Source organism: Otolemur garnettii, unplaced genomic scaffold, assembly GCF_000181295.1.
Source record: "Otolemur garnettii isolate 467f Iridium unplaced genomic scaffold, OtoGar3 scaffold00002, whole genome shotgun sequence".
NCBI classification, from domain to species: Eukaryota; Metazoa; Chordata; class Mammalia; order Primates; family Galagidae; genus Otolemur; species Otolemur garnettii.
In genome coordinates this window covers 49,978,039-50,004,799 of record NW_003852397.1, presented here as the reverse complement: position 1 = coordinate 50,004,799, position 26,761 = coordinate 49,978,039, and the positions used below count along the sequence as shown (strand labels likewise).

General features: G+C 43.6%; 1 protein-coding gene across 1 annotated transcript in view; it reads left to right on the top strand.

The window, feature by feature from the left end:
• SUSD5 (sushi domain containing 5) overlaps window positions 1-26,761 on the top strand; it is a 57,128-nt gene that overhangs the window by 11,026 nt on the left and 19,341 nt on the right. The window contains exons 3-4 of the mRNA XM_012805612.2: window positions 638-756; window positions 22,403-22,591. Of these exons, the coding sequence (XP_012661066.1) occupies window positions 638-756; window positions 22,403-22,591 (308 nt within the window). The remainder of the gene's footprint in view (window positions 1-637; window positions 757-22,402; window positions 22,592-26,761) is intronic.

The following is a 26,761-nucleotide window of genomic DNA, read 5'->3' as shown; positions in this document are numbered from 1 at the left end:
GAGCTAATAAAATGTGCTTGTAAGATGGTAGATTTAAATTCAAAGAGATTGGTGGTTACATTAAGTGAGTAGGTAAGATACTCTAATTAGAAAACAAATGATGTAAGATGGTTTTAAAAAAACCAAACGATTTGCCATTTACAGAAGATATCCCCAGATAAATCACAGGACAAAAATATATATAATGGAAATTAGCACACATATCTAAATTTGTGGGGTGCTGCCAAAGCTGTACTTAGAGGGAAACCCAAATCATTGAATGTTTGTAGGAAAGGAAAAAAGCTGAAGGTTCATGAACTAATGATCGATGTTAAGAAATTTGAAAAAGAATAGCAAAACAAGAGAAAGAGAAAAGAGCAGAATTTCATGAAGTGAAAAACAAACATATACTAGAAGAGATCAACAATGTACTGGCTCTGACACTTGAATCAGTACTTAGGACTCCAATCCAAATGTCACCTATATTGCTGAATTTAGATCTTTGGGGAGAATGTTTCCATATTAATGCTTTCAGCCAAAGCTCATGAATCAAAAGAATCTCTCCTGATTTTGAGCTGACAGCAGAAAACAATTGTTCTTCTTCTTATTTCCAACCCAGAGAAGTTCTCTAACTCAGTGTTGTCTTTGTCTATTTCAGGACAACTGTGTGTAGCAAAGGGAGTGGTGAACAGCAAATCCTAAGAGCTGTCGATGTGCGAGTTGAAAGCAACCCAGTTCCTGGTGGCATGTATAATGCCCTTTGTATTAAGGATGAAGGTCAGTGCCAGAGTCTTTGTAAAGGTCCTGGAGGGTGTGCTCTTGGGGGTTGCTATCTTAGGTTGGGTTTTCTAGAAGACCTTGAGATGAAGATTCCCTGAATATGGTTCATAAAGAAGTCTTCCAAACAAAAGCAAATAGGGCAGTGGGGAAGTAGACAGGGAAGGGAAGGGATAAGAAGTGGTGCAGTATTAAGCAAAGCCCACAGTGGTGGTGGTGGTGTGTATGTGGGGTAGGGGGGAGGGTAAGTTTGGCTCAATCCCTTAGGGACTCTCTGGAGACTGTACATAACCACAATTTTCCTGATTAGGTGTGAGGGAGCTGGGGTGTTTATACAACTGCACCTACCAGTAATTGGTGAAAGGTTGCTTCAGAAGATGAAATTCTCAGACTCTTCTGGGTTTTTTTGTATGCACAAGCTAAAGATTCCCTGAGTGCCACCTCCAACACACAGGCATAGGTGACCACCAGGAACGCATGTACACGAGAATGGTAAAGGTATTTAGGGAATAAGGGCAGAGGCCTGGCAACAACTAATACAGTTGCTGTTGCTCACATTTTGCTTTTGCATCTCTCTTCACAGCGTACAGTACACTTAAAAGAAAAAAAAAAATCCTTTTTCCCAAAAAGGAAATTTATAGGATTTAGAGAACTGCTCATAGGAATGAAAATTCAGCTTCCTTTTGGGAAATCAGCAGAGTGGTGAGGAGAAAAACATAAGGAAGTCTCTAGGGCAAGCTGTTCACATGCATCAAAATAAGTACACCTTCATCAGCACACATGCCATTGAAGGGAAATAGTCATGTGAATGGGGAAAAAGCCAGCTTCTTACTCTTCAGTCACAGCAGTGAGCACAGGTTCTGCTTGGTTGCACACTAGCCTCAGCTGGGAGGTATTAAAAAATACTGATGTCTGGGTGCCAGCCCTAGAGATTCTGATTTGTTTTGTTTTGTTTTGTTTTTTTGAGACGGAGCCTCAAGCTATCCTCCTGGGTAGAGTGCCATGGCATCACGCTCACAGCAACCTCCAACTCCTGAGGTCAAGTGAGTCTCCTGCCTCAGCCTCCCAAGTAGCTGGGACTACATGCGCCCGCCACAACGCCTGGCCATTTTTTTTTTGGTTGCAGCCATCATTGTTGTTTGGCGGGCCCGGGCTGGGGATCCGAAGAGATTCTGATTTAAATGTTCTAGGCACTGGGATTTATTAAAGCTCCCCAATGATTTTTAACGTGCAGTCCAGGCTGAGAGCTACTTGTATAATGCAGGGTTTCCCAAACTTCTCTTGTGATGTGAAATACCAGATGAGCTTGTTAAAAATACAAATCCTCAGGCTGCATCCTAGAGGCATCGAATCCTAATCTCCAGGGAAGGAGTCAGAGGAGGTGGTAAAAGTAAGAGCCATAGTGAACCCTAAGGCCCTGGCAGACACTGGTTAGATGTTTACTAGTGATAGGATTCTCTTCTGCTGTGGTGACTCGCCTGGAAGAGTTCTTCATATGCTGGTTTCTATGAAAGAGTGCTGGGAGAGTCTCCTGACCTCATCTGTCCAATCAAATAACTGAGTCATATAGCCTTGTTTTGGGAAAGGCCATGGAGAGCAGTATCTGTAAGGTTTTGTTTTGTTTTGTTTGAGGCTTGTCCTAGGTGGGATACAGTGGCATCATCACAGGTTACAGCAACCTCAAACTTCTGGGCTCAGGCTATCTTCCTTCCTAACTCACCTGAATAGGTGGGACTACTGGTACGTGCTATGTACCACCTGGCTACTTTTTCCATTTCTTAGTAGAGATGGGGTATCACTCTTGCTCAGGCTGGTCTAGAATTCCTGAGCTCAAGCAATCATCCCACCATGGCCTTCCAGATTGCTAGGATCACTGGCATGAGCCATGGCAACCCACCTGCTTTTTTTTTCTTTAAAGACCTCATAAGTAAGCTCAGCCGCTGGGGCGCCAGCCATATCATCAGAGGTGGTGGGTTTGAATCCAGCCCAAGCCTGCCAAAAAACAATGACAACTATAACCAAAAACTAGCCAGGCATTGTGGCGGGCGCCTACATGTAGTCCCAGGTACTTGAGAGGATGAGGCAAGAGAATCGCTTAAGCCCAAGAGTTTGAGGTTGCTGTGAGCTGTGATGCTACCGTACTCTACCCAGGGTAACAGAGTGAGACTCTGTCTCAAAAAAAAAAAAAAAGAAGAAGAAGAAGAAGAAGAAAATAAGATGATTTCTATCTCTAAAATAAAAGAACTCTTGAGGCGAAGAGTTTGAGACTAGTTGTCTGGGCTGGTCTCAAACTCCTGGCTTCAAGCAATCCTCTTACCTCAGCTTCCCAAAGTGCTAGGACTACAGATGTGAGCCACTGGCTGGCCTAAACTTCCTGATTTTCATAACTATACTGAAGTTATACAAGAGAATATCCTGTTCTTAGAAAATGTACAACAAGGTTTTTAGGGGCAAAAGGGCATCATATCAATAACTTACTCTTAAATGGTTCTGAAAAGAATTATAGATACTATGTATGGATACACATACATACATACATACATATGTTTACACACATACACATGTATGTTTGTGTATGTATGTAGACAGAGAAGAGAATGATAAAGCAAACAGAAAAATGAAAACTTTGTTGAACCTGGATAAAAGGGAAGTTCCTATTCTTACAATTTTTCTATAACTTTGAAATTATGTAAAAATTAAAAATTACTAAAAAAATAGTCTACATGCTGCTCCAAAAATATCAAAAACATTAACAGCAGACAAAAATAAACTCAAGAAAACAAAAAAGCCTCTGAGTCATGGGGAGCCAACATGTGAAACAGAACTGGAGGGTGCTGAGACCAGGCATAGTAAGGACAGGCTACCAGAAGGCCTGCAGTAGACAGTCTGGACACATTCCAGAGGCAGAATATTGGTGCTGGCAGCAGCTTTGGGGCTCCCTGAGCTCACTCCCATGCAAGAGCTGAGCAGAATGGGATACTTTGGATATGCAGTCCCTATCCCCAGGCTGCAGACCCGTCCTGTCTGTGTCCTAGTAACTGGGCTGCACAGCAGGAGGTGAGCGGTGGGCCAGTGAGTGAAGCTTCATCTGTATTTACTGCCGTTCCCCATCACTCACACCACTGCCTGAGCTCTGCCTTCTGTCATATAAGCAGCAACATTAGGTCCTCCTAGGAGCCTGAGCCTTCCTGTAAACTGCGCATACAAAGGATCTGGGTTGCACACTCCTTGTGAGAATCCTGATGATCTGAGGTGGAGATGTCATGTACTTGAATCATCCTGAAATCCCCTCTTCCCCCAGTCTGTGAAAAAATTGTCTTCCAGGGGACAGCACCTGTGGCTTAGTGAGGAGAGCGCCGGCCCCAAATACTGAGGGTGGCAGGTTCAAACCCGACCCTGGCCAAACAGCAACAACAAAAGAAAATAGCCAGGCACTGTGGCAAGTGCTTGTAGTCCCAGCTACTCAGGAGGCTGAGGCAAGAGAATCGCCTAAGCCCAAGAGCTAGAGGTTGCTGTGAGCTGTGACACCACAGCACTCTATTGAGGGTGAGAAAGTCAGACTTTGTCTCAAAAAAAAATTGTCTTCCATGAAACTGGTTCCTGTTGCCAAAAAGTTGGGGACCAATGCTTCAGATAAGGTATGTGCTGTGGCTCTCATGATACCATCTGTGAGTGTATGTGAAGACTGGAGCCTTTTGAATGGAGCAGGCACTGTGTGGTTCATCACAGTCACAGTGCTCAAGCCCTCTGCATCTCTGAACAGTTTTTCAGAGCCTGGCCTGGGGCCCCTTCACCACTAAGCCTAGATAGGGAAGACCTGGGCATGATTGGTGAGGAGGCTTTAGGTGAGCCATGAAGGGGACCCCAGAGGGTCACAGTGTTCTCTCCAGGGCCTTTCTATTAAAGAAGGAAGGATTCCCCAGAGTCACCGGAGAGATGGAGTGACTGGCCCTTTGCCTTTCCTCCTTGAGAAGAGCAGGTAAGCCACTCTCCCCATCCTCCACGCTCCTCGGCAGAGTTGCTGCGTTTGCTCAGTGCAGCCTTTGTGGACAGCACAGTCAACAAGGGAAATCTGTTTGCTGAAGGAAGGTGCAGTGCCTTGGTGGAAGCCGAAAAGAATGGGCAGCTCAGTGAGGCTCCGGCGTGAGTGTAGATGAGGTCTGGCTCAGTGTCTGCCCCGGGTGCAGGATTTCTGCAAAGGTTGCCTTTTTCCCAGTGATGCTTCATGGCGCTCAGCTCCCTGCTGCTGCTTCTCTTTGGTAAGACAGGAAGAGTGAAGAAGGTGGACTCCAAAAATGGCAGACGTGTGCCTCATAAAGCACCCAGAAGGGAAACAGGGCCTGCGGAATGTTCAGGCAGCTTCCTCCTGTGTTCTTTACAGAAATAAAGCTCCTCCTGAATGTAGACTTTTCTCATTTTCCTTCCAGTATTTTTGTTTCACTGACAGTGAATTTCCAGCTCTGTGGTGATCTCACTTAAACTAATAAGTGAAGTTATTTTTAACCAACTGGATGCTGATGAAATAAGCCACTCCACTTGGGTTTTCTGGCTTTGCTTCCCTTGGCAGCTTGTCTGTGGGGTCTGCGGCTTGGGGTCTGGAGGCCTCGAGTCTCCTCTCACCCTCTCTCTGTCACAGGGCAGGGCTGCGCTCTGCGTGTGCTTCTGTTCCTCCCGCTCCAGGGCAGGGCTGGCCTCACTGCCCTCCCCACTAGCGGACTTCACTGCCTTCCTCTTCCCCTGCACACTTTACAATTGTCTTTGTTTCTCTTAAAAACAGAAGTGAAATTATTCACTTCATTTGTGTCAGCAAGAAAAGAGCTGGATGGATGCTCACCTGTCTTCAACAATGATTAGGAATTTTCAAGGTCTGCCTGGGGGAGGCCCCATGTCTCAGGAATGGCTTTGGGGAAATTCTCCAGCTGTAATCACGAGACTGGAACTGATTAATCATGTGCTTGGAATAGCTGATAAAGCACATTCAGTTCAGGGTCTCCGAAATAAGTCTGAGAAGCCCTGAGCTCATCACCACTGACCTGTTGTTGATTATTTGTTTATTTACTTGTCCAGGGCCATGTAAAGTCCAGTGCTCAGACCTGTGGGTGCTTTCGGATAGACGGTAGACAGATGATTTATCTCCCCCTTGTGAAGTTAACAGTGTATCCTGATAGGCCAAAAAAAAAGAACAATTTTCCTTGACATGAGGGAGAGGAGCAATCAGGGCGACTCCCTGAAGCAGTGGCATTTGAGGTGCCACTGCTCCAGCAGACTAGCTCTGGGAGTCATCTATAGAGTGAGCTGAGGCAGAACATCCCTGGAAAACATCCCTGGGGCCTCAAGTGCCTCCTGGGCAGGACTGAAGTGATGATAGAGGGTGGCCCAAATAACTGCCATCACGGTAGGCCATGATGTCCCTCCTGGGCCACCCACATGCCCGGGTAGATGCCAGCTCTTGCTTTCCCAGACTTGAGGTCTTCCACTCCAAAAACATGGGTTAGGCCAGTCCTAACACACAAACACCCAGTTCCCAGGAATGCTAAGTGTCTGAACAGCCAGAGGAAAGTTGCCAGTGGGTCCTTTGGCCCCTGAGGCAGATATCTCTATGATGTCTTTGTGACCAGGGGCAGTGGGCACCAACAACTTGGAGAGACTTCTGTGCTGCTTAGACGATCTGGGGCTGCATGGTGAACCATCAGTGTGTCCAGAGCTGTGGTTTAGTTTTCTGGTATGTGGCATGTGTCTCACAGACACACAGAGCCCCCGGAACTGGGGGCACCAGGGGACAACTTTTCTCCAACATGGACTGGCAGAGGCTTACCTGTGTGCTGTTCCACTGCACACTCTGGATGTGTGTGGGTCACTAGACTGGGGTCCTCACCTGGGCATACACACATAGACATGCTGAATATTTATCAGAAGTATTTGTATTACTGGTCTGAATCCTAGCAGTGACTTATATAGGCTCAGAGAGTTATAAGTTGCCCAAGCTGCAGTTAGCTTTGATTAAATGTGGATCTTTCTGACTCCAAGCCCAAGCCTCCAGCTTCTCATGTAGCATCCCATGGGAGCCAGCTGCTTTCTTTACCATGCATGGAGCCAGTGCCACCTAGGCAGCCATGTGGCATAGAAGAGCAGCAGAAGATGGCAGCTCTCTTCACACGAAGTCAGGTTGCCCTCTAGTATCTGCTTGGGACCTCTAATTTCCAGCTGCACTTCTGTTTATGCATTTATAGAATTAATAAAGTAGATTCCCTGGCCCTTCCTGTCCCATGTCTTATTGGTAAAGATGAGCTGAGAGAAACACTGGGGTATGGGGAGGAGCCTGGGTGCTCCATGATGAGTCAGGAGAGGCCCTGAACTGTTCCACAGTGGGGCTGGACTCCCATTGACTGTGACATAGAGTTTTCACCAAAGTACACTGCTCCTTGGGAGGCCAAAGCCACCAGGATTTCTGACTCATGTATGATGTCAGAGTTGCTTCCACGTTTTTAGGTATTTATTATACCAACTCCCCACTTCTTGGTACTATTTCTGTGCTAGTCTGTTCAGGTTACTGTAACAAAATATCATAAATGGGTGTCTTATAAACAACAGAAATATATTTCTCACAGTTCTAGAGGCTGGAAAGTCCAAGATCAAGGCACCAGCAGATTCAGTGTCTGGTGAGGGCCCACTTTATGGTTCATAGAGAGCTCTCTTCTTGTGCAGTTCTCACATGGTGGAAGGAGTGAGGGAGTTTTCTGGTATCTTTTATAAGGGCACTAATTCCATTCATGAGGGCTCCATCCTCATGACATGTTTTGGTCTGTTTTGTATTACTATAACAGAATGCTTAAGACTAGGTAATTTGTGATGAAGAGAAATGTATCTCACATTTCTAGAGACTAGGAAGTCCAATATCAAAGTGTCAGCATCTGGTGAAGGCCTTCTTGCTGCACAGGGCAGAAGGTGAGAAGGCAAGCACAGGCCAAACCTGCCCTTCTGTAATGGCACCAATCCTACCCAGGAGGGTGGAGCTCTAATGGCCTAACCAATTCTTAAATGTTTCTCTTCTTTTTTTTTTTTTGAGACAGAGTCTGTCAAGCTGTCACCCTGGGCAGAGTGCCATGGTGTCATAGCTCACAGCAACCCCTAACTTGGGCTCAAACGATCCTCAGTTTAGACGGGGGTCTCGCTTTTGCTGAGGCTGGTCTCAAACTCATGAGCTCGAGTAAACCACCCAACCCACCTCAGCCTCTCAGAGTGCTAGGATTACAGGCATGAGCCACCATGCCTGGCCTTAAGATTTTCTTTTTCTTTCTTTCTTTTTTCTTTCTTTGAATTAACTTTCAATATGAATTTTAGAGGGGACAAACTCCCACCACCAAGTAGTATCACACTGGGTATTAGGTTTTACCATCTGGGAACTGGGGGGACACAAACATTCTGTCTATAGCAGAGTAAGAGCTATGACAAGAAAATTATTCTGAGACATATTATGCAAGTCTCTGAATATGTACAATATGACCTAATTTATGTTTTTTTAAAAACTTATTTTTGTGCAAATGTAGAGATATATGAAATTCTCCCCTAGAAAAGAGGCATCTGAAGGAGAGACACCCTAAAAAGGGAGCAATGGTAAGACTGAAGGGACACTTTTATAGCTTACAATTTATATTTTGTATGCTTGGATTTCTTTATGGTACACATGCATTGTTGCATTTTTATGTAACTTTAAAATATCTGCTTCTGAATGTCTGTTCCCAGCTGTCTCTTATTGTCTACATGCATGTTCTTGAGGCCAGGGATTGTATTTAGAACTTGGCCTTCTTCAATATTTAGGGTACCACATTCATATTTCTACAGCCCATGTCTGGTGACTCTAGTGTCCTGAAGGCTGATAAAATATGGATGAGTCTCTTTCCTCTCAAGTGAAGGGCTCCCAGTGCACTGCACCACAACTCCTGTGGATCTTCTAGTCCTCTGGCCTTGGTGTTATGGGTCCAGGAGATGAGACAAGGCTAGGTAGCCACATCAACAGTAAACAGGAAGAGCTTGGCATGTCTGAGAAAGTGAATTCGGGTGGTTTCAGGTGAAGGGGAAAGTAATCCAATACAGAGCTGGAGAGGTTGGGGAAAGAGCTAGATATGCAGGGATGAGAATATTGGATTTAATTTTTTTTTTTTTTTGAGACAGTCTCACTCTGTCTCCCTGGCTACAGTGCCACGGTTTTAGCCTAGTTTACAGCAACCTCTAACTCTTGGGCTTGAGAGGTCCTCCTGCCTCAGCCTCCCAAGTAACTGGGACTTTAGGCACCTGCCACAATGCTTGGCAAGCTTTTCTATTTTTCTTTCTTTCTTTCTTTCTTTTTTTTTTTTTTGCTTTTCTTTGTAGAGACAGGATCTTGCTCTTGCTCAGGCTAGTCTCGAACTCCTGAGCTCAAGCAGTCCATCTACCTCAGCCTCCCAGAGTGTTAGGATTACAGGCATGAGCCACTGCACCTGGTTGGATTGAATTTTAAGAAGAAATGAGAAATCACTGTAGAGTTCTTAGCTAGGACATGTCTTTTGAACACTTTTTGAAGATTGTTCTGAGTGCTAGTGGTACAGCCCAGCAGCTCAGGAACTCCCAAACAAGTCCAGGCAAAGTACTCAGAGCCCCTGCTTATGACAAGGAAGCTAATCAGAGGCTCAGAGGAAACAACATCGAGGACACAATGATGCACGGGGGAGAGCCGTGGGTTCAGATTTTGGTGCTACCACTTAACTGCCTTGGGAATAATATTAGAATCTGTGATGTACAGTTGTCAAGAGGAGAGAATGGGATAATGTGAGTAAATCACTTAGCCCAGTGCTTGACGTAGGGTAAGACCTCTATAGCTGGCATAGGTAAGACATATGAACTGTGACTACTAGTGTCTAACTCCACATGAACTAGCATGGTTTCTTCACTCAATGTCATACTATCTTCAGTAAGTCAACCTATAATTTTTAAAAACCATTCAAGAAAGTTTAATATGCTGATATTATGTAAGTATTGTGTGTATACATATAATATGCATACAACCAAGTAATTCCCTGCAATAGTTATCAAAGAGACACAGACATAGTACGGCCACATGAAAATCTGTACACAAATGTTGATAGAAATTTTTTCATAAAAGATCAAAACTAGAAGTAACCCAAGTGCCTATCAGCTGGTGCATGGATCAAAACATTGTAGGGAATCTGAACCGGGGATTGCTTATTATTGCTCAATAAAAGTGAAATATTAATATGTGCAAAAACATGTCTGAATCTTAATAACATTGTGCTAAGTGAGAAAAGCCAAACAAAAGGTCACATACTATATTATTCCATTTGAATAAAATCCTAGAATAGGTAAAACTAGCAGTGGCAGAAAGTAGATTTTAGTGGTAATTTGGGGTAGGGTGGGGTGGGAAGGTCACCCAGGGCCAAGGGCAAGGAGGAGAACTGTTCTATACCTTGATTGTGGTGGTGGTGTTGATACAAATGTATATACGTTTATCAAAATTTATTCGCTTATTATTTGAAATTGGTGACTTTTATTTTTATAAGTAATGCCTAAAAACAAAAAAGAGAAGAAAAAAATCATTGAGCAGCTTTATAGTCATTCTCTAATTCTAAAATTGTGTTTTTCCAAAGTGTCCCTGCAGATTTTATTTGCTCAGCATAGTAGTACTGTAGGGAGGATGTTATCATTCTCTTTACTCAGATGAGGAAACTGAAGAACAGAGACATTTGGAGCCCTGTCTCTAGTCACGCAATTCCTGGGGGTGCAGGTAGGAGCTCTCACCCTGTCACATTTCTGCTCCTGTCCCTTCTCCCCCCAATCCTATGCAGCTGGTCACAAGACTCAATCAAATCTGATGCACACGTCTGTACCCTCTCTGTAACCCTGAGGCTGAAGCTCTAATAGACAATCTGCATGTCCTTCAGATTGTCGGCTTCTGGAAGAAAACAGTAATAGCTAACACCTGCTGTAGCACCCTTCTGTTACCTGTGCTCACTCACTTAATCCTCCCAGTGCCACTGCAGGAAGTTTCTGTTATTATCCAGGTTTTACAGATGAGGAAACTGAGGCACAACTTGCCAAAGTTACACAGTAAGTAGGGATCAGGGACTCTTTCCTTTCTGAGGGGCTCTTTTCTTTTTCCCCTTGAATATCCTATCTTCGCAGGGACTGCTGTTCTGGCTGGGATGTGTGATGCTCATGGCAGGGCCCTGCCTTCCACTGTGCCCAGGACAGTTCTTTCATATGCTGGTAACTTATTAACTAGGGTTCCTCTCATTTTCACAGTTGTCCTTCCTGGGATAATAAACTACATGGTCATCCTAGCTCTTATCAAGACAGGTTTGATTTACAAGAAAATTCCCCTAGGGAGCTCTGCTTACTAAAGGGGTAGGTGTGTGAATAGTAGAATAGCTACAGGTAGATCTGAGTTTTAACCTGCTCACTGTGGGGGTTCATTGTTGTTGAAACCCAGAAAACCTGAAAGATCCCGAAATGCAGCCTTTACCTGTGGTGGGCAAGGAAAACCTTCCCGCAAATAATTATCTCAAGTTAAAGTGATTCTTTGCTGTCCTCATGACCATAGCCCAACTCATTGCTTATCTTCAGTTATCTCAGCCTCTTTTAATAGTATTCATTTGTTAAGAACTATATACCAGAAAGTGCATTAAAGATCTCGTCTGTTGTTTAATGCATCAGACATTGTCAGTTATCTATACAACAGCTACTACCTCTCCGTCCCCAGCAGCTTCCTCCTCTCCCCAGATGCTGTTTGTTAATATTTAATAGCACATCAGTGCACATCTGAGGGACCAAGTGAGGAGAGCATTACTGGACAAGTGAAAGGAGTCAGCATTTTAAAAAGGAGGAAATTATTTTGAGAACTCAGAACAAATAAAAGCACTTGAAACTGCTTAGAAAGTGTATAATTCCTTTTCTCATCGAGCCGTTACTCCGTGTCCCTTTAGCTACCATCCCATCTTTCTCCTCCCTTTTGTGGCCATAAAAATCCTCCACTCAGGGTCTCCATTCTTTTGCCCCTGTCATCTCTGCATTCTTCCATCCACTGCTTCTGGCTCCTGCCTTGGAGTGGAACTGCTCTCACCCAGCTTACAGGTGGTTTCCTTATGGCTAAATACCATGGCCATTTCTCAGCCTGCATTTTGCTTGCTGTTTCTGCAGCCTTAAGTACTTGACCACCCAGTCTTCCTTGAAGCACATTTTCCCTTGACTTCCTCTGGGTCTTCTTTGTATCTTCCTGTCTGCAGCGATGTCCTTTGTGACCTCATTCTCTGCTTACCTCTTTAGGGCTTTGACCTGGGCCCTCCTCTTCCCTCACTCAGCACTCTAGAGGCTTCCATTTCCACCTAAATTCTCACTAATTCCAAATCATTTCTCAAGCTTAGAGCTCCCTTCCTGAACCCCACCGAAGCTTCAGATTCCATCTATACAGCTACGTATGGATGCTGCTCTCCGCTCTTTAAACTCCACCAGTCCCAAACTGTACTCACATCCCTTGATCTTTCTATCCTCTGATCCTCTCCCTCACCTCCCAACATCTTTCAAATCAAAAGTTCTGTAAAATCCTCTCTTCTCAGCACCCCCCGACCTTCCTGGTTCATGCCATCTGGACCTCACTTCGGCCCCTTGCTGCTGCTTTGCTGGGCTCCTCAGGTGGCTTCCTAACTGGTCCTCCAGGCTCCTCAATGAGTGTGTTTCCTCAATGCCTTCTCGGCACTGCAGACAGTGTTCTTTCTAAAATGCCCAGGGGATCTTGTCATTTCCTATTTTAAACTCTTTAGTGGTCCCCATTCTCCTCTGGACAAGTTCCAGACTTTTCGCCTGGCATGTAAGGCCCTTTGTAAACTCATGCCTGCCTCCCTGCAGGCTTGTCGCCAGCAGTTCCCACTGCTTTGTGCTTCAGTCTTACCGACTGGCTGCCATTCCTCCCATAAGGACAGAGGCTCAGATATCAGACACATCCATTTGGCATTGAGACACACATAGATAAACACTTCAATGCAAAAGGCTGAAAGCATCAAAACAGACCCCACATACTTAAGTATGTAGTAGGAGGAATAGTGAAACTTCAAGTCAGTGCGAAAGGATGGATGGATTATTTGATAGTACCAGGCTATAATGAATTATTATGCTGATATATGTAGATCTCTTCTAGATTGAAAGGAAAAGATAAAGGCTGCAATATACTAATGTTTTGAAGAAATACAATTGGTAAATAAATATGCAACTCTGTTACCAACTGCAGATACACATGTTAATAAAAGCAAAAGCAAAGAATGACAATAATGTGTGTTCGGAGGAGAAACAGATAAATTTATATACCACTGATACGAGTGTCAATTCTTAAAAACTCATATTCAGCTTGGCAGAACCTATCAGAAGCTGTAGAAATATAAATGTCCTGGCTGAGCATAGTGGCTCACGCCCGTAATCCCAGCACTTCGGGTGGTGGAGGCGGGAGGATCTCTTGAGGTTAGGAGTTCAAGACTAGGCTAAGCAAGAGTCTCTGCTAAAAATAGAAAAAATAAGGGGTAGCATGACTTGAGAGGCTGAGGCAAGAGGATCACTTGAGCCCAGGAGTTTGAGGTTGCAGTGAGCTGTGATGACACCATTGCACTCTAGGCTGGACAATAGAGGAAGACTGTGTCTCCCCCCTCAAAAAAAAAAAGAAAGAAAGAAAAAGAAAGAAATATATATTTCCTTTCATCCACTTTGAGTGTTTTATTCTAAGGAAATTAGCATGTCCCCTACTGTAGAGGATGGAAGACTTTCTTTCTACCCTGAGGTTTTGATAACCGAATCTACAAAATAAACTGATAACAGGCAGATCAACCAGGAGAAAAGCATACAGATGTATTGCATGATAGGGCATCACAGGAAAGGAAAGTGAAGACCCTGAGGTTTTGATAACCGAACCTACGAAATAAACTGATAACAGGCAGATCAACAGGAGAAAAATAGACAGATGTATTGCATGATAGGGCATCACAGGAAAGGAAAATGAAGACCCACAAACTCAGTGAGACGTAGAAGCTTATATATCTTTTCCTAGATGAGAAGGCTGGAGGAATATAGACAATTTAAAGGAGAGTAAGTGATCTGGGGGGGAAGATGAGTGGACACTCAGAAAAATGGGCGATAGTTTGTGACAAAGTCTGTCTGGGTATGGTGTGTTTACTTTTAGTCTTCTCTACTGTGAAAATGAGTTAATCTTCCTTGGTTGATGAAATTCCTGGGGTGGGGATGCATGACAGTTGAGTTCCTTTTGGAAGATCTATGTTTAGGCAGATAAGGGGAGCCCAGGGAAAGCTTCCACCTACATCTACTGTTCCCCATCAAGTGCACCCAGTTTAAAGAAATCAACATACCAAAACCACATATTTTGGGGTGGCATTTGTTGAGCTCCTTCAATGAGGAAGCATGTTACAGTGTTCATTATTTAGTAGGGAAAAAGTGGAGGTAAAGTTAATGTCTCACCGTATGGAATCCATTATGGCAAATCTATACAAATGGCATACTATATTGTCTTTTAGAAATAAATTCAAATAATACAAATATTTGTTGACAGCCAAAAATGTTCATAATGTAATGTTACATTAATAGACAAGCCCCAAACCAAACGTGTGTGTGTTTACAACTGAAAGGGCAAAAATCATGTTAACGATAGTTATCATTGGTAACGTTAAAGAAGAATTTTGATTTTTTTTCTCCATCATTTTTCTCCCATCAAGATATTTTAAAGCAACTTATGGACATCTTTCTAGAAGATTTTTAAAATAATTTTTTAGGAAGGGAAACTCCAGAAATAGTATCATGTGGATTTTCATATGATAATAATTGATTTATAGTTATTGATTGATTGACACAGAGTTGATTTGCACATGAATTCACCTACACCTTGCAAGTATTATAGTGCTTCCTGGATATAAGGCCTGCAAGTTGGGAACTACTTTCTCAAGGCATGAATTTTTGCCAAATGCAGTTCCCCTTGGGAGAGATTGTGAATAATTTTCAACCATTTATACCATTTATACCTCATGCAGAATAAATTACAGATTTCCTGAAGGGAGGTATTTTTTAAATTAACTTAGTTCATTAAGGTACAGTTTACATCAGCGAAATGCACAGGTCTAAAGTTGATGAGTTTTGACAAATGTAGACCCCTGTGCAATCAACACCAACCGTGATATAGAACATTTTTCTTCACCCCACAAAGTTCTCGGGAGCCCTTACCTGATAATCTTCTACCCCTCTGTCCTCCAGCAGAGGCAGAGGCAATCTTTGTTCTGATTCTTATCACCGTTTAGTTTTGCCTGGTTGTGAGCATAGGTTTTTGATTTAGAGTAGTAGTTCTCCAAGAGGGTCCTTCTACTGCCATATCAACATCACATGGGAATTTGTTAAAAATGCAGATTCTGGCTGGGTGCAGTGGCTCAAATCCTAGCACTCTGGGAGGCCAAGGTGGGCAGATTGCCTGAGCTCAGGAGTTTGAGACCAGCCTGAGCAAAGCGAGACCCTGTCTCTACTAAAAATAGAAAAACTCCCCAGGCACTGTGGTGGGCACCTGTAGTTCCAGCTACTTGGGAGACTGAGACAAGAGGATCTCTTGAGCCTAAGAGTTTGATGTTGCTGAGAGCTATGACTAGCCTGGGGCAATACAGTGAGACTGTCTCAAAAAAAAAAAAAAAAAGCAAATTCTCAGGCTGCAAGTACAGAGTCAGAAAAACAGCCAGGTATGTTTTCACAAACTCTCCTGGTGACTCTCAGGCCTGCTTTGTTTGAGAACCACTGTACAAAGAATTTAAGAACTAACAATAAAATTGGGTGGCATGGGGACAGCAAAGCTGGTTGTGGCATGGGGTGGGAGTGGGCTGGGCAGATGCCCTAAAGACAGATACTCCTTCACATGGCGGAGGTAACACCAAAAGGAAGGAGGAAAACGTGAGCGTTTGTGTCAGAAGTTTTACATCCTTGGTTTGTGAGAGAATGAATTTTGCAGGCTCTTTTTTAGAATGTCAAAGGTCAAGTTGAAAGTCTTATAATTTCTCAAAATAAAAGCATCAACTTTCACATGAATTCTAACTTCCTGTGCAAACAGTGGTTATCCAAACCTCTGATTGGCAGGCAGATGATCCCTTTTAAGTTGAAAAATGAGTCAAATAAATGTATTTATCAATTCATATTGACAGACAAGGTCTATTGTTTGACAGACAAGGTCTTTTATAAAAGTATATTTCCTTGGAAGGAGAAACAATAGAAATTGCTCTTAATATGGAAACCAAGCTCTATATCTGAGAAATCTACAAACTTCAATTCCTACCTACAGAGTAATTGAGAAGTAGTGATAAGACTACTAGGAAACTTACCAAATGTAAGTTTCCCTACAGAGGGGAAGAGGGTCCAGGTAGATAGCCAATTATTTAACCTAGTTCCCGCCTGAGATTCAAAATGGGAAGATTAGTGAGAGAAACTAATTCAAGTTGTGCCTGGACACAAGTGGTGTTTCTGGCGTACGTGAGGTTGTGTTGAGGCATGACACTGTTTGTACATGTCCTGGAGCTTCTGAATCAGACTAGCTAAGAAAAGGGTGTGCTTCCTGTCTTGAATGTTTGTAGAAAATCCGGACACATGTGGTACGTGTACTGAACCAGATTCTAGCCCAAGTCCTTTGGAAATAAGCCAGTAGTAAGGTCTGGTTGTGAGTCTGGTAGGCTTTGAGTTTGGCCAGAAGTCTCTCTCTGTCTACAGTGTGTCCCAAAGGTCACCAGGCAAAGGAAAAATTAACAAATTCATATTATATTGGATATTACATTAGAACCTGCATAGCTGACCACCTCCTTAAATTGACCTAATTTTCACGGACTGGACCAGCACCACGTGTACTCAGTGGAAGCTTCTTATGTTGACCCCCTCCCTATGTCAATCAGTTTGTTATAGTTCTTTGATGGTCAACTTACAGAAATTCTACTGTGTATTATGTTGTATTTTAAAACTTTTTTATATTCATATATGAACCATAGAGAAATATTACGTAAATATTTTGTAAAATTTTGTAATGAATATTTTTAAGTAAAGGTACCTTTAAGCACAAGTTCCCATTTTCCTTCTGTATGTATGCTTGTATGGTGACCTTCGGGATGCCCTGTGCTATCCACACAGCCTCTTACTCCTGGATTTTCCTCCTGAGGAGGTGGGGTTGTGTTTATGGAGAATGAAAGTATTTGTCGGTCCTTTGAGAGAGTTGATGGAGAGCCTTTCAGTTTCCCCAAACTAGATCCTAATAGGAGAAGAAATAAGTGGGGCATCCGGCATGAGTCACAGGCAGCTGAAGAGGGTGGAGAGGCTGAGTCTTTTGCCCTTGAGATACCAGCTGGGATTCAGTTCAGCCTGACTTGACAGAGGCTGATGACTCTGGTTCGTCCTTCTTAGGCTGCCCTGGCATAATGACCCCCCCACACACACACCGTCTGTTGAAGGTGCCCCTGGATTTGTGGCGTATTTCAGACAACTGCTTGTCCCTACTTGCCACATAGAAGAAATAAGCCCTTGATTTCCTGGGCTCCAGAGTCCAGGCAGCTTTGGTCAAAATGGGTCACTCTGTGCTGTCTTCCTGAAGGACAGCCACACCCTTCTTCATTCAAAATTTCCTCCCTCCTCCCCCTTAAAGATGGTGCATGGGAGGGAGTGTCTTTGAGAAAGTACTACTAAAACTACAAATTAATAGGTGAATCAAGGTGGCTCATAGAGTAAGTTGTACATTTTTATTTTTATTTTTTTCTCAGCATATTTTCTTTCTTTCTTTTTTCAGAGACAGAGTCTCACTTTGTTGCCCTTGGTAGAGTGCTGTGGCATCACAGCTCACAGCAACCTCCAGCTCTTGGGCTTAGGAGATCCTCTTGCCTCAGCCTCCCAAGTAGCTGGAACTACAGGCACCTGCCACAACACCCGGCTGTTTTTTTGTTGCAGTTTAGTCAGCGCTGGGTTTGAACCCGCCACCCTTGGCACATAGGGCCGGCACCCTACTCACTGAGCCACAGGCGCTGCCCAGCTTTTCTTTGAAGCTGTCTGCTTCTTAGGTAATTTGACTACAGATAGACTAAAGGAAAGACGGAATAAAGGGAACCGGCATGTAAAAATGGAAGAGTAAATGTGAATTTTAAATTATTTCCTTTTCTCTTGAAAAATTTTGCTAGAACACAATTCTACTTCTAGAAGTTTACCTTAAAGAATTAAGATACGTATAAAAATGTACATATCTACACATAGAAAGTTGCAGTATAAAAGATGATAAATGGGCTGGGTGCAGTGGCATCATGTGCCTCCAATCCCAGCTACTTGGGAGGCTGAGACAGAAGAACTCCCTGAGCCCAGAAGTTTGAGACAAGCCTGGCAACATAAGGAGACTCCATTTTGAAAAAATGTATATAAAAAATGTATACCTGTATAGAATGCCTGCCATGAACGGAGCTTGCAGGACTGAAAGTTGTTCCGGGGGAGTTAGTGAGTGAGAGGTGAGTGAATGTGAAGTTCTGGGATATTACTGTACACTATGTAGGCTTTGTAAACACTGTCCACTTAAGCTACACTACATTTGTTAAAATACTTTTCTTTAAGCATAATAATCTTAGCTTACTGTAACTTTTTTACTTTATAAACTTTTAACTTTTTAAAGCTTTTTTGACTTTTCTTTTCTGAGACGGATTCTCACTCTGTTGACTTGGATAGAGGGCCATGACATCATAGCTCACAGCAACTCCAAACTCCTATGCCCAAGTGATTCTCTTGTCTCAGCCTCCCAAGTAGCTGGGACTACAAGCACCTGCCACAGTGCTCAGCTAGTTTTTTCTGTTTTTAGTACAGATGGGATCTGGCTCTTGCTCAGGGTGGTCATGAACTCCTGAGTTCAAGCAATCCAGAGACAATAGCTGCCATTATTTTGGTTGGTTTGCTTTGCAATCTGGTCTGTGTAAAGTCAACCGACTCTCTTGGTCATGGGTGTCTCGGTGTCCATAGGCTCCTCTGTGTTTGGCCTTGGCTAAGCTGACTTTGTCTGCAGATTACATGGTTGTCTATGTAGAAAATCTGGAAGAATCAACAAAATAGGCCAGGTGTGGTGGCTCATGCCTCTAATCCTAGCACTCTGAGAGGCTGAGGTGGGTGGATTGCCTGAGCTTACAGGTTCCAGACCAGTCTGAGCCAGAGCGAGACCCCATCTCTAAAATAGCCAGGTGTTGGGGTGAACGCCTGTAGTCCCAGCTACTCAGGAGGCTGAGGCAAGAGAATCACTTAAACCCAAGATTTTGAGGTTGCTGTGAGCTGTGACTCCATGGCACTCCAGGGCAACAAAATAAAACTCGGTCTCAAAAAAAAAAAAAAAGAATCAACAAAATAACCCTGTGGAATGGATACATGATTATAATAACATCAAAGGATATAAGATTTATGTACAAAAGTTAATCACTTTCCTATATGCCAGTAATGGACTGGTGAAATTTTAAATTAAAAACACATTCCTGTTTATATTAGCATCCTAAGAAATGAAATTCTTATATCTAATCTAATAAAATATGAACAGGCTTATATGAGGAAAATTATAAAACTCTAGTGAAACGTATCAAAGACAAATTAAATAAATGAAGAGATATTCCGTGCCCATGCCATGAATAGGAAGACTCAATATTTTCAAGATGTCATATTTTCTTAACTTGATTTATAGACTGAACACAACCCCTGTCAAAGTCCCAGCAAGTTACATGGTAGATATCAGCAAACCAATTCTGTAGGTTAGGGACCCAGAATAGCCAACCCAATAGTGAAGGAAAAGAACAAAGTCAGAGAACTGACCCCTTTGAACATCAAGATGTCTGTAACTAAAGTTATCAAGACAGTGTAATAGTGGCAAAAGAATAAACAAATATCAATTGAACAGAGAGCCCAGAAATAGACTCTTATAGCCACATAAATATAATTAACTGATTTTTTTTTTGAGACAAAGTCTCATTCAATCGTTCAGGCTGGAGTGCAATGGCAAGCTCATGGCTCCTTGTAACCTCAAACTCCTGGGCTCAAGTGATCCTCCTGTCTTAGCCTCCCAAGTAGCTAGAGACTACAGATGCATGCCACCACACTCAGGCAATTTCTAAATTTTTTGTAGAGATGGGATCTGGTTATGTTGCCCAGGCTGGGTCTCAAACTCCCAGCCTCAAGCAGTCCTCCTGCATCAGCCTCTAAATTCTGGGATTACAAGCATGATCCACCACACCCAGCCAGTTAACTGATCTTTGACAAAGGAGAAAAAGGCAACATAATGAAGCAAAGCAGTCTTTCATCATAGGTGCTAGAACAACTGGACAGCCACATGCAAAATAAGCAAAAACAGACCTCACATCGATTCACAAGAATTAACTCAAAATGGGACATAGACTTAAATGGAAAATGCAAAACTGAAATGCTAGAAGATATCGTCAGAAAAATCTAGATAACCTTGGGTATGGTGATAAGCTTTTTTTTTTTTTTTTAGATAGAGTCTCACTGTATCACCCTGGATAGAGTGCCATGGGATCATCATAGTTCATAGTATCTCAAACTCTTGCACTCAAGCAATCCTCTAGCCTCAGCCTCCAGAGTAGCTGGGACTACAGGCACCCACCAGAATGCCTGGCTAGTTTTTCTGTTTTTAGTACAGACAGAGTCTCACTCTTCCTCAGGTCTTGAATTCCTGAGCTTAGAGGATCCACCTGCCTTGACGAGCCACCTGCCTCGACCTCCCAGAGTGCTATGATTACAGGCATGAGCCTCTATACTGGTGATAAGCTTTTAGATGTGACACCAGAGGCATGATCCATGAAAGAAATAATTGATAAGCTGGAAATAATTGATAAGTTTTTAATTAAAATTAAAAACTTCTGCTCTGCAAAAAGCAATGTGAAGAGAATAAGATAAGTCACAGACTTGAGAAAATATTTGCAGTCCAGAACATGCTACCACTGACAAGACTGGGGAGCAACAGCGATGCCCATTCATTGCTGGTGGGAATGGAAAATGGTCATGACTTTGGTAGGCAGTTTTGCAGTTTTGGTCAAAAAAACAACCCGGAAATCATACTCTTTGGTATTTACCCAAATAAACTAAAAACATAATGTTCACACAAAATCCTGAAAATGAATGTTTATAGCAATTTTTATTCATAATTGCTAAAATTTGGAAGCCACCAAGATCCCCTTTAATAGGTAGAAGAATAAGTAAACGGTGGTACATCCAGAAAATGGAATGGAATTCAGTGCCCAAAAGAAGCCATGAAACTCTCAAGCCGTGAAAAAGACATGGAGGGGCCAAGTGACAGGAGCCAATCTGAAAAGGCTGCATCGTACATGATTCCAACTCCATGACATTCTGGAAAAGGCAAAATCATGGAGACAGTAAAAGGATCTGGGGTTGCGGTCATTAAGGGGAGAAGAGATAAATACGCAGAGCGCAGAATAGCCCTATCAGGGTAGCGAAACTGTCCTGAGTGATGCTACAGTGATGGATGCAGCTCATTGTACTGTATGTGTCAAAACCCATAGAACGCACAGTGCCAAGAGTGAATCTTGGGATAAACTGTGAACTCTGGGTGATAATGAGCAGTCACTCTTGGTTCATCTATTGTAAGAAATGTCCCACTCTGGGGGAATGGGTGGAGGGAGGGGGTTTGGAGGGATCACTTCTGAGGTTTATCTTATAGGGGTACAGGTGAATCTTTCTAAGAGTAGAATGTGAACGTTTTAAAGCAATAACGAGAAAATGACACGAAGGCTGTGTTGACCAGTTTGATGGAAGTATTTCAGATTGCATGTGAAAACCCCACACTGTACCCCAGAAGTGCATTAATGTACATAGTTACCATTCAATAAAAAAAAAAAAAAAAAAAACACAGAAATGTCCCACTCTGGTACAGAACGTTGATAGTGGGGGAGGTTGTACACGGGTGGAATTGAGGAGTAGATGGGAACATTTTGTGCTTTCAGCTCAATTTTTCGGTGAACCTAAAACATACTTTAGTTTTAAAAATATAAGGTATTCAGTAACACAGATGAAGTAATCCCATTTATGTTAAAAAAGAACACACAGAAATGTGTATGTACTTACATTTGTACGCATATACATAAAAATATATGGGTGTGTGTGTTTGGTAATGGTCTTTCCATTGGGTTTGGTGTTGGGGGAAGGGAGAGACGCCCTCTGCTATACTCTGTAGTCTGTAACATTGATCTTTTGACAAAGAGTACCTGTTCATTTATCTAAATAAGGCAGAAACGATCTTGCTGCTAAGCCTTTATCTCCGAATCCTCCTTCCAAGGAGACAGCAGGGATTGTTGTCTGGCCATTTTAAAATATAAAGTTGTAGCGCTTGGCACCACATTTATTCATCCAGCAAGACTTTTTTGAGTGCCTGGTCTGTGCCAGGCATTCTGCCAGGGCCTGGGGTTGCCAGGGTGACCGAGAAACAGCCCGTGTGATCTTAGTTCTAGGTACAGGTGGCACCTGGGGCAGGAGGGGGGAGTTGTTTTTTCTTTTCTCACAAGCTGAAAAAGTCTCATACAGTTTGGAAAAGCTGATTGTGATTCCTTCTCCTCAGAGAAGCCGTGTGGAGACCCACCTTCGTTTCCCCACACCGTTCTGCAGAGCCGCACTGGCGTGGAGATGGGGGATGAGGTGCTGTATGTGTGCGCCCCCGGCCACATCACGGGCCATCGGGAAACCGCCTTCACCTTGCTCTGTAACAGCTGTGGAGAGTGGTATGGGCTGGTGCAGGCCTGTGGGAAAGGTAAGCACCCTGGGCTGGGCCACCTCCTCGTGCCCACGCATGCTGGCAGAGGGCCCCACCTCTATCGGCTGCCTGTGGTGGGCTTTCTCCACCTCAGCATTGCAAATACAGCGAGTGTATTCACAGCGGCATTCTGCATCTTCCGTACTGGGAGTAAAGAGCCAACAAATCTCCTCTTCTTCTCTCAGGGCAGAGGTGATGTTGGGGTAGCTTTCTGGAGTATTTCCCTGGGAACCTGGTCAAGATGGAATGTCAGCTGTGGGATCAAGCAGCACTGCTTATGGTAAAAACAACCCCAGCTGGTAAACTGGGCTAGGAGGACTATGGTGAGCACATGAGAGGGAGCCAGCTCTGAGTTGTCCTGAGAGTGCTGATTCTTGTGCCCAGACATGACCTCTGCGGTGACCCTGAGAACTACTCTGTGGGTTGTTACTAGAGATCTGGGCTCCTGTAGGGCGTGGGACATCTAAACACCTTGGATCCGCACACTCATGCAAGTCCTGTTCCCTCGCACCTAAGAAATCATGCAGGTGGGGGCTGGGTACAGAGCAAGGAGGCTACCTCTGGGACAGCTGCGTGGGACGATGACCACTGACAGGAATTGCCTACTGCTGCTTCCTGGCCTGGAGCCTTTTGAGGGCCAGCTTTGTTCTCTGATAGTCAAACATGAGTCTGAATAATTAGTTAAGACTAAAAAGAGTCCTAGTGGACATTGAATTCCGAAGACCTGATCTGATTTCCCCAGATGTCCCCATTCCATCAATATCACATTCCTGGGAGGTCCTGGGTTTCTGTAGTCACCCCTCTGCCTAGCCCCTTGGGAATTTTCCCAGCAGTAGAAATCACTGTTTCCAGCCATGGCCAGGCCTGGCCTTACCACCTCAACAGGGACATAGCACCCACCAGGGGCCTTGGGCAGCCCCATGGCCAGCCTGGGCTTAGGACTGCAACCCTTTGGACTTCATACCAGATCCTGACTTGTTCCTTGATCTCACAGGGTTCCCCTCACCCCAAGCCTCTTTCAAGGAACCCCCTCTCTCATTCCCCATAACATCTGGGTACCCATCGGAGACTGGTTTTACAGAGGCAGGTGCCTGTAGCACCATGATGCTAGTGTATTGATAAGACAATTTGTCCCTAGAACATTCTGCAGATCCCAAGGGAACCACAGTGGGACCCAGGGCACTGTCACGTCTGCCAGATTCCCCCACGTCATTGCCTGAAGTTGTGGTTTGTTGCCTTCACTATTGGTTGCTGTCCCTAATAGGAATGCACCACTATTTATTTATCTAATCTGCTGTTTGTGGACATTGGTTGATTTTCATTTCCTGACTGTTATAAACTGTGATGCCATGATTATTTCCATCTCTGTCACTTGGTTCACATGTGACACAGTTCCACTGGTTTCTAAGAGTGAATTGCTGCCCATGGGGTGGGTGTGTGGATACTGCTGATGAGTTTTATAAACTAATGGACCAGTTTGCTCTCCCGTCAGCAGTGTGTGAGAGTACTTGTTGCTCAGCACCCTTACCAACCTTTCAGATTGCCATTCTGGCGCTCTCGGGACAGGTAGTTGCAATATTATTTCTCTGATAATAGTGACGTTTAGCACTTATCACATGATAACAGGCATTAGAATTTCCTCATGTATGTAAAATGCCTGTTCAAGTATTTTTCCCTTTTTTCAAACTGATTTGAATTGATGATTTATGTACTGTAGATCTACATGAAATGTTCATAATTAATGTGTTGCAAATGTTTTCTCATTCTGTGGCTTTTTATTCTTGGCATATCTTTTAATGAAGACACTTTTTTTTTTTTTTGAGACAGAGCCTCAAGCTGTCAACCTGGGTAGACTGCCGTGGCATTACAGCTCACAGCAACCTCCAACTCCTGGACTTAAGTGATTCTCTTGCATCAGCCTCCCAAGTAGCTGGGACTACAGGCACCCACCATAACACCTGGCTATTTTTCGGTTGTAGTTGTCATTGTTGTTTGGCAGGCCTGGGCTGGATTCAAACCCGCCAGCTTTGGTGTGTGTGGCTGGCGCCTTAGCCGCTTGAGCTACAAGGCACTGAACCACAATGAAGATGCTTTTTGGGGGGTTAGGGAGGAGAGAAAAAGATGCCACCCTCAGTAGAGTTCCCTGGTGTCACAGCTCACAGCAACCTCAAACTCTTGGGCTTGAGCAATTCTCTTACCTCAGCCTCCCAAGTGGCTGGGACTACAGGCACCTGCCACAACGTCTGGCTATTTTTTTATTGCAGTTGCCTTGTTGTTTAGCAGGCCCAGACTGGGTTCGAACTCACCAGCCTCAATGTATGTGTCCGATGCCATAGCTACTATGCCAAGCTATGAAGACACTTTTTGTTACTTTTTTTTGTCTATTTCACTACTTTTCAACCTTTATATTATTGGCAGACTGATACTTTGACAAAACATAATAGAAATGATCCTTTTATAGGGTAGTGCCTGTGGCTGGCACTGGCCCCATGTACTGAAGGTGGTGGGTTCAAACCCGACCCCAGCCAAACTGCAACAAAAAAATAGCTGGGCGCTGTGGTGGGTGCCTGTAGTCCTAGCTACTCGGGAGGCTGAAGCAGGAGAATTGCCTAAGCCCAGAGTTGGAGGTTGCTGTGAGATGTGTGATGCCATGGCACTATACTGAGGGTGATAAAGTGAGACTCTGTCTCTACAAAAAAAAAAAAAAATCCTTTTTATAAAATAAAAATTAATATAAAAATAAAATAGATTCCAAGTATAAGCACAAATTTTTGTCAAATAGATATAAAATTCCCCTGTCAAATTGTAACAAAAGCTTTTAACAGTGTCAGTGTATCGAGTTGCCTTGTTGGATACTAGTAACAAAAAATCACAAACCAGGACAGCGTTAGAAGCATAATTTAAGCAATCTTTTAGAATTTCCCTCATCTTTCCTCTGTTGCTGTTGCTTTGTGCCAGGAAGCGGGTACTTGCCAATTCTGATCGTTCACCCACCTAAGCAAATCAAGCATAAGGACCTGGCTTCCTGTTTGTTGAATGTGTCCCCTTGACACAGACTTGTACTTACCCTGAGGTTGTACTTACCCTCCCGTGAGCCACACCCTCCGGCCAAATGGGTTGTTTACTGGCCCCAGTAGAATGAGAACTAAATGCAGGTTTTGTGGGCCTGAAATAGTGTTTATTTTCTACTGCGATGCAGAGTTATTAGAGCTTTCAGCTGCTGGACAGGAATTCTGGCTTCTGCCCTTGGCTGGGTCTATAGACTTACAGTTTTCATTACTCTGTAGATTAAATATTTAAACTATCTCTGTCAGTTTAAGAAATCTGTGTGTGTGTCTTTTTGTTACAAGACTATCTTCACCAGATATTTCACTCCATTTTGCATCTATTGTTTCTGGAAAAAATTAACTTTTTCAGGAGGAAATCACTTCTGATTAGAGAAAAGTCATTTTGGCAGAGTGGGTCAAATAAGGCTCCTTGAGTTTGGTAATAACTGTTCCCTTGTAGTAGCTGGTGGACGATTCATCCATTCACTCGTTTCACATCCCATCATTGGCGGGATCCTAGGTGCTGCATATGTAAGGTTACACACAACACAATTTCAACCCCAAAGGAAATGCTGATATGCTGGGTGCCTCAGAGGACACAGAAGCAGTAGGTGACCAGGCAGAAGGGAAAGCTGGAAAAGTGAGGTGTTGCCGAAGGTGACATTTTAATGGAAGTGTATTTGCAGATGGAAGAAGGGCTCCATGAATTCGAGGGCTATAGAAATCGAGTAAATGAAAGCTAGTGAGTGTGCCCTGGCTACGGTACAATGCGAGTTCCGGCAGCCTTGTATTTCCAGTGTGAATATGGTGGGGGGAGGATAACACGCCAGGGCCACACCACATTCATACAGGAGGTGGGTGGGGTGAGGTAGATCATTCTCGAATTTCAGCTGTTCTTGAAGAATTGGAAAGTCACAAAGGGTAGAGGTGAAGGAAGATCAGGAGTCCAAAGAAGTATGGGAGTTTATTTATTTATTTATTTATTTATTTTTGCTTGCCCTTTTTTTTTTTTTTTTTTTTGACAGAGTCTCACTATGTTGCCCTTGGTAGAGTGCTATGGCATCATAGCTCCTCACTACCTCTTAATCCTGAGCTTAAGTGATTCTCTTGCCTTAGCCTC